The 8698-nt window shown below is 37.7% G+C and overlaps 2 protein-coding genes across 3 annotated transcripts; both read right to left on the bottom strand.

Annotated features, from left to right (window-relative positions):
• Positions 1–1508: 1508 nt before the first annotated feature.
• On the bottom strand, positions 1509–3606 carry Seipin (lipid droplet biogenesis associated protein seipin). Its single transcript, XM_071698336.1, has 5 exons — positions 2997–3606; positions 2569–2714; positions 2292–2494; positions 1905–2184; positions 1509–1820 (listed from the first exon to the last, which is right to left on the bottom strand). The coding sequence occupies exons 1-5, from the start codon at positions 3218–3220 to the stop codon at positions 1660–1662; spliced, it is 1014 nt and encodes a 337-aa protein (XP_071554437.1). The 5' UTR covers positions 3221–3606; the 3' UTR covers positions 1509–1659.
• Positions 3607–4962: 1356 nt separating this feature from the next.
• LOC139768292 (alpha-tocopherol transfer protein-like) lies at positions 4963–8322 on the bottom strand. 2 transcript variants are annotated; one of them, XM_071698337.1, is made up of 5 exons: positions 7933–8322; positions 6847–7119; positions 5828–6191; positions 5385–5490; positions 4963–5246 (listed from the first exon to the last, which is right to left on the bottom strand). In XM_071698337.1, the coding sequence occupies exons 2-5, from the start codon at positions 7116–7118 to the stop codon at positions 5086–5088; spliced, it is 903 nt and encodes a 300-aa protein (XP_071554438.1). In that variant the 5' UTR covers position 7119; positions 7933–8322; the 3' UTR covers positions 4963–5085. The 2 variants fall into 2 exon arrangements, with proteins under 2 accessions (XP_071554438.1, XP_071554439.1); XM_071698338.1 differs by lacking the exon at positions 7933–8322 and adding an exon at positions 7531–7656.
• Positions 8323–8698: the final 376 nt, after the last annotated feature.

Below are 8698 nucleotides of genomic sequence, written 5' to 3'. Positions count from 1 at the left end.
TCCCGTCCCTTCAGCTTCCTATCCTCCTCTCCACGCGTCGCGCGCCTCATCTCCTTTTTCTCGGCTCTTCACGCACTCGCGCGCACACACACACACGCACTCGCGTGCTCGTGCATGAGATCTCACGGAAGCTGGAATGACTATCGCTACACTCGGTTCTCGAGCCCCGGCTAGTTCTACGATGGGACCGGTATCTCAACTTAACCGACCAGTCATCCGGGGCAGCCAGTGTCTCTCAACGCGTCACCGACGCGTCCGAATATTATGAATTACGCCCGCGGCTTACCCTGAAGATTATCCGAAAACACGACGCTTGTCGAGATCCCTTAGGCACCACGCTGATACAATCGACTTTCCGTGACCACGACACGTCCCATGAAACCCCCATCAAGTTGTACAAGATTGTCGGCGGATGCTTTGCATCTTCGAGAAGAATAATCGCTAACATTTGCATGTATTAGCAATCTCGAATATCTTCCAACCATCAGACGATTACTTCTCAAAATGTATCTAGAGATGAAGAAATAAAGAATTGAAGAAATGAAGAAATAGAGAATTAAAGAAACGAGGAAATGTATTTGTTTTAGGAACGGAAAGATATTTATAATGCTTAATGCCATTTAATATATGCATACGTAGAAAAATCAATTAAATTCAGAGTTTTTAGAATATTACAGAATACTATGAAAATGCAGATATATAGATCCTTTTTCATGTACTTATTATATAACGATATCTTCCCTTTGCAAAGTTTATTAAAATTCAATGACAGCATATAGGTATACAAAGTTTATTATTAAAATATAATGACACAGCCTTTACGAAGTTTATTATTAAAATACGATGACAGCATTTGGATGCTAATATTAGATTCATTTATCGTAGATTTCTACGAAAACAAAATTTTGAATTGTTTTGAAACTTGAATTATAATTTTTCAATGAAATGCCACGACTTGATGTCATCAGTGTCTTATTGTTCTCTAATGAAATCTTCCTTCCAGAAAGATAAATGAATCTTGCCGGCACGACTCGGTTGTATTGTGGGTTGCCAGATTCAGGGGTCCATAAAACTTTTTTGACGCTCCATAGCATGGGAAACAAGGTTCTTCCGATCGTATGTCCCTAATCGAAATAAGCTAAACCAAAGTACGTTATCCGAATGAGCAATATAATTAAGAGAAATTTCTTGAAATAAATAAACTCAGAAGCTCGATTTAATAAATCTCGATGATTCTTAGAGCCGAATGCAAAAGCACAAAATGTTTGCACAAAAAATCATTGAAATTGAAGTAGCGTATCAAGTACAATTTCTTGAAGTACTCTGCCGAAGCGCTAGAGCAAAGGACGGTACAAAAACTTGCCGTCCTTGAATTCCATCGGGACGCATATGCAGCTGTAACATATTTTGATGCAGGATCGACATATTCATGGATGCTCAGAAAGCATTTCTAAAATTATATCGAGTAGTATCGTATGGGTTTAAAGGTACTATAAATACAATGCGTGTAGAAAATAAGAAAAAATATATATATTTCAATTTCAATTCTTTCCTTGCCTTATTAGTATTTCTCGTTAATTATAAATTACTTATGGTTAACTATTTGTAAAATGCATTCTTATATTACATAGACTTAATCACATTTCTAAGCGTAATAAATTATTTAACCAACGCTCCACTCGATGACTCAGCTATTAGTGTGGAAATTTCCTGGATATAGCTCGGTTCTCCCCTAACAAGTTTTTCTCCTTCTATACTCTTCTCCTCACTTTTGAGGTCTGTTACGGACAATGTATCTTCTTGAGATGATGTGTCTGACACTTTAAAGGATAATTTTTTTTAAATAATTCTGATGCATCACGTCATATGTTAAAATAAACTCAACATATTACAAAATAACTTACAATCGCTCTTAAGATCATTATCTTCTTCTACCTCGCCCTTTTCATAACTGAAATTCTCATCCGTATTTTCCTCTTCAGTTCCAAAGTGTATGTATGACAGCGTACACACAAGCATTATGAAAAACAAGTTTGTACCAATACCAACACAGGCTGATAGAATTGGCCAATAAAACATCCAGTAACGTAATCCCGATAAGTTAGCATTTATCATAAGATTAGCAGAATAGAATTCTATATGTCGTGATTGAATCTCGATAAAGATAATGGTTACTGGATGACTCTGGAATATTTAAAATTACATCCCAGTATTAGATATTTCTTACAAAATATTTCTTATAAACTAATTGTATAAAATAATTGTATAAAAAATTTTACTAAAATCCTTACCTGATCCTCTTCAAAGTTACCAAACAATTCTAGACCAACGTCCTGCTTCTCTTCACCGTTTCCGAATATCATCATAGGTGAAAACGTGAGGGTTGTAAGCGTGTGTAACAGTGTGCTGCGGTAATGTAACATAGCTGATTTACACGTATGGTCCACGAGGTATCCATCGCGGCTCCGCAATTGCGCGCAAACCATAAACATACCTTGAGACAAAATTAACTAGCTATAGAACACAATTGAACATACTTAAAATCAGCAATCACACAATCAGCTTTACCGAGCTCTTTGTTCGCTGGCGATTCTGGCATTTCCAGATGTAAATTTACTTTGTATGGCTGCCCTACCATCAGAAGCTGTTGTTTCTTGGTCAACTGCACATGAGCCTGCGGAAAGCTACAAATTCCCTTCTGCTCGTCGCACGATCTAAATAAATATTAATAACAAAATTTAAATACCATTAAATCCAATTATTATTTAACATAATTCGACTAAATTGTTATCTTTATCTTCCATAGACAAACATTGGATGTCACTAGACACTCAGCTATTATTATTTCATTAATATTATTATCGTGAAAATTCAGTAGTGAACTTTGTTCACACTCCTTAGACTTTGACATCCTCGAAAACTATCTAACAATAAGTATTGTCGTTGTCATACTTTAGAAATAACACACAAAATGCGGAACCATAAGTGGAACTTACTTGAATTGTAAATGCACGGGACGTACGTACGACATGCTGGGCATGTAGGAATAGTAAAAAACCGTGTAAAGAAATATGGATAGCCATACTATGAAGATGGTGCTAATGACAACAACACCACCGCGGAAAACCGTGTCTCTGGCGGATTCCACACTCCGCCTGGTGGTTTTACGAACGTTAAACCATTTTTTACCAATCTCACCCAGCAATCGCTTGATTAACATTTTGCACGATTATTTCTAAAACCGCGCGACAAGATTTTATTTTTGGTGGACGTCGATTGCGTTCGATGGCCAATGTTACATAACGACGATTAAGCACCGATTGAATCTCGCTAAATGCTTTTTATAATTTCACTGCTGCTTTAATGCGCGCATCAACCGAATATGTTTATAATCGAAAAACTTTCAGGTGCGATCACGCGAGATGAAACTGAGAAGAACGAGCGACATCGACTCGTGCGACTTGTGTATACGACATCGCCGGATGATAACAGGCCGAGTATCTCCGAAGCTATGTGGATATCAACAAAGTGTTTTTTCATCTCCAACGTGCTCCGGGAGATCCGAAAGGTTATGTATGAATGAATGTAAACATGATGACATGATGCGAAAACATAAACCGCATCGACATATGGTGCGATCCTGTAGATGTCGAGAATTTCTCCGTCGAGCCTTCTGATTCTTCCTTTTTGGAAAGGAACGGTCTCTCTAGATGGCGTCAGTACTTTACGTCTCGACACGGCAATCATGCTAAAATAACGAGAAAAAAAAAAAGAAATTTGCAACACGTAGAGCTTGTAAAACTCGGAATTTTGATTTGTACGTACCTCTCATCGCGTTATATTCCTCTGATACTTTATTAATCTACCAGTTTGGGCCTTTGTAATTCAAATCTTCAAGCAATAAAATTCTAAGGAATTCGTAGAATCATCAATCATGAGATTTGTTTTAGTGCCACCTCTTATCTAATTATATTCTCCTAATACTTTGTCGATTTTTGAAAATTCGAATTTTATTGAAAGATTTTCTAATTTACGAAAGACTGATGCCGATCCGATAAGTTATTTATATTCGGTAATGTTCCTGCCAACTTTGCCAACCGTAAATAAATCAAACCTGCTATAGTTACCGACGTGGTTTTGATACATGTATATATGTATAAGTTTAATTAACTTTGCTAATTAATAGATTAATATATCCGTTATACATTCGCAAAGAAAATTTTGTTGTGTGAGAAATGACTTAAGAACCTTATAGAGAGATGTAGACTCGTCAATTTACTTGCCAAATGATGTTCCAATATCGAAATTTAACTACTTTTAAATACTTAAGTCGCAACTCACTTCAATTCGATTTAATAACTGAACGTTTGACGAAATGTATTTTTCTAACAACTTTGACGAGATTTTTTAAGAGTCATATTTTCAGATTGGTTTCGGAGGTACTTTTATCGATATTTGAAGCCGTTTAGACGACGTTATTACGTCTATTATAAATTTTACAGTTATTTTCATTAATTTATGATATCCAATTGTGCATTATTTGATCAAAGAAAGGGAATTTGTCTCGAAGCGCTGTATTTGAGAACAGGAAATCTTACGTATTTCTTTATTTTTCTCTTCTTACAAAGCTTATCGTTACTCCACACATTTTAACTTAAAATTTAAGACAAAATTAATTTTTTTTATTGAAAAGTAGTATTCGGTTTCGGAACAAAATGGTTTGCCCTGATAATCTTTTGCAATTCTATTCATAAAAGATCTTTATTTAGGTTTCTTTGACACATTTATTTTAAATTTCTTATAAAAGAACTTGAAAAATCCTTCATTCTTCTTGATGCGCACATTTAATTTCAGTTGATGAAAAAGAAAGGAATACGGAGGATAAGGAGCAGATAGCATCTCTTTGGAGTCAAGGACGCGATTATCTGCGAGAAGTCACGCATGAGAATTAGAAAGCGGTAATGACGCCACGCGATTGTATCTTTATTTAACTGTACATCATACGACAAGTGTCTTACGCTATTTGTTACATTATGCACCAACTAACTAACGTTATTTTTTTAACGTAAGATCGGGCATCAGCCGTCATCGCCGTTGTGACAATCCGTTGTGACAATCCTTTAGATCCTCGATAGTGTCCGACATAATTTTGGGACTCGTCATATTGTCAGGCGAATAATTACGAAACAGCGCTTCCTCCTCCCGGAAATATTTCTGCAATTGATCCAACTTCATGCGGTGCGCTTCTGCAAATTAAAACGATCAATATTAACAGTTTGCGACCGACAAAGTTAGTTCTAATAATAAACCGAATTCTTTTATGCAGTAAAACATGTCGTTGCAGATATATCGGTACTATTTGCCATTGCGCAATATGTACTTACTATGAAGATCTGCAACACAGTCCAATTCCCCACCAAAGTCCTTCGGCAGACACTCGGGCGGTACATGTGGATACACGTCGGAGACGTCACCCGTGTAAAGATGAAGCTACGGAGTGACGAAAGTTAAAGTCAACCGCCGGCGTGACCGCCTGCCGGATGCACGAGGCCAGAAATGTCAACATATCCTCTTAATGTCAGTGCGCAGAAATGTGAATTCATGGCACGTATGTAAACGCATATATGAATCTAGTTTTCAACTCGTACAATCCCGATCGGTTCGAGTTTGATCAAAGCTAATTCACAAAGTTAAATTAAAAAAGTCGGCAGCCGCAAAAATTAGAATCTAGCGAATGCCCCTCGTAGAGAATACGTTCATAATGCAGGATGATTTGTCAAATTTCATCATGTTGAATCACACTCGTACCGTTGGGAAATCAAATTACCATTTCGTAAAGCTCTCGTTTCATGCACGGCCTGATGAGCGCAAGCACCTTGTCCATGAACCAGACCGCGTTCAGCACGTGCATGGCTTTGAGCCTCACCGGCATGCCTTCTTGAAGGTACTCGAAGAACCTGCGGATGCTGTTTATCGACAGTCTGGTCAAGTGACCAAGTCGCATGCCGGCCATGTCGAAAAGAAATATGTATCCCGCCGAACAACCGTTCGTGTAGAGGCTCGCGTCGACGGACATCATCAGCAGCTTGATGCCGTCGTTGAATACGTACTGGGACGGCCGCGAATCCGCCAGGCGATGAAAAATTATCCGGTTACCATTTTGATCAGGCTTGGGAAGCATCACAAACTCCCTACAGCACAGTTAAGTTGATCTTTTTTTTTCATACTTTTAATACATTGCATAAAAAGAAAATGATAGAAATGGAGTTTGTACAGTCGTAGACAGATGAGACAAAATTCCTCTGTTTTTGTAAGAACCGAATTTTCGGAATCGAAAAGGCAAGGAAGCAAAAGTGGAAGGCTCTTTCTCGATACCAAGTGGATTTTGCGCCGTAGTAGCGTGACGCGGAAAAATTACAGCGATAAAGATACTTAATGCGGCCGTATTAAGCGTAAGGTACTATTGGCGGACGCGCAATTTGTACGCACGGTGTGAAATAAAGGGCGTGAAAGAATTTAAAGAGAAAAAGAAGGATCGATCGAGGCAGAAATCGTTCTGCATCCTTGTTGAAATTATCGGAGTGAAAGCATATTGAATAACATGTTTTTGTTAAGATGTTTGTGTCGAATCGATGAGCTCAATCCGCATAAATGTATATTATAAAGGTTTTTTTGTCGGTTTTTTTTTCGATTTACTGCCGCGATTTCTTATATTCGTGACCTGAGGACCATACATGCGCGACGCGAGTTAAAATTCTCTTTTACTTGCGAAACAAAGCTTTCCTTTCACGTTACTTAACGTTTAGTTGAACGAAGATTATTTAAGAGGTGTTGATAAGTGCTTACAAGGCTTTCAAAGAACGTTGTAGATAGTCCAGACTGGGATTCCTGTCGCTAAAAAATTCCGGAACCGTGGCTCGCATCCTATAATAAACGTTCATGCATCGTTTTGTGGCCTCCACATCAAAGTAACAACTATGCGCAAATAATGCCAATTGCTCATCGGGAATTCTGGGGAGGCCTCGTTCTTTCGCCCATTTTTGCAGATCTTCCAAAAGCTCGTCCGTGATTTCCGGGTATTCCTTCCGCGAATCATCGATCGTGTGCCCAAACTTCATCCTATAAAAAATCGGTATCAGGATAAGATAACAACTGTATAATAATCTCGTTAAATGTTTTTTTAGGGGGAAGGGACGATCTATCAAAATTAAAAGCACTTCTGAACGTAAACACGCGAGATAATAATACGATGAAAAGTTCACAAAAACCAGAGCGTATAAAAGTCAAGTGGAGCTGAAATGCGGTCCATACATTTCCCGCGTATAATGAAACTTTCACCGCAAACGTAAGAACCGTCACTCGCGAATAGCTGGTATGTAATCTCGCTCGAATGGCGTTACAGTAATTACTGTTGCGCGTTCTCGGCATTCGGATTAAAATTAAAATTGTTTTGAACACTCTCAAAATTGTATCTCACATTTCAAAAATATTGTAGATATTGGGATTAGGTAGAGAGATCGGAGTAATTACCGAGATACGTGTTATACGTTTCACAGCTTTATTCGGAGATAACGCGTGTAACGAGCAAAGTACAGAGCGGAACAAAAGATGTGCGTGCGCAGGTATAATCGCGACAGTATCGCGTATCGACGTATCGATCTCTATATAGCGGGTGTCGCCAGCATAAATTAATGTGCGTTTCATATGTTCTAACAGTAGGTAGAGTATTGAATTCATATATATGTGCATTATTCGCACAATTGGGTATATGTACGTGTAACGATGACTTTTGATTGAACGGTTTTAACATGAATAGAAATTTCATGAATGGAAATTTAAAAAAACGTAAATACAATACATAAAATAACTTTAATATACCTTCATGATTCTAATTCTAGTCACAAGAATTACAAGAACGATTTTTTTTAATACCTGAAGATAATCAAGAAACCTCGTCAAAGATCGTGCTTGAAACCGTTTTCTTCTCCAGGATTGATCAATCACGATACTCGTTGCACAGAATCCAATTTTCTTTTTATTTTTCAAGAAAGTAATTTAATAACGTTCAATTTACGTACGCTTCTACAATTAGTTTGCTCGTTTTCCAATATAGACTATAAACTATTTTAAGTCACGTTTAAAAATATACTCAGCGTAAAAAAATATATATACTTTTAAGATGATCTATATGTTTTATTTACGTAACTAAACAGTTAATCGTACTCGACAGAAATACGCGCGTTCGAGCATTGCGGAGTATACGTTCGGCGAACACACCGTGGGCAACTGCAATTCGTGCTCTAACTCGCGCCGACGGTTGCATCGGATATTGTAGTGGCCCGCGCATAGTAAAGGAACATATCCCCCGCTTACATACAATATGTTAAAACCGGTTGCGTTGTGATGTTATGTAATGAAGAAGTAAATGGCATGCAAGAGAAGCGATGTTAATATAAACGGTCACCGCAAAGAAAGATTCTAGAACTGATATGACGAGATTATAGGGTCTGTTTTCTATTGCTGAACTGGCTGCACTAATTCAGAGTTCATCTTTTTTACTCCACACATTGGAAGGAAAAAGATAATGCCACTCTAAACTAGCGCAGCCAGTTCAGCAACAGAAAACAGACCCAGACCTAATAATAGAGATATTCCTTTAATTAAGAATAGAGATGTTCCTTTGCCAGAGAAAGAGATT

This window comes from Temnothorax nylanderi, unplaced genomic scaffold, assembly GCF_030848795.1.
Source record: "Temnothorax nylanderi isolate EJ_2023f unplaced genomic scaffold, tnyl_v1.0 TNYL_tig0015_pilon, whole genome shotgun sequence".
Taxonomy (NCBI): domain Eukaryota; kingdom Metazoa; phylum Arthropoda; class Insecta; order Hymenoptera; family Formicidae; genus Temnothorax; species Temnothorax nylanderi.
The sequence above is the reverse complement of the archived record's forward strand: the minus strand, read 5'-3'. Positions and strand labels throughout refer to the sequence as shown.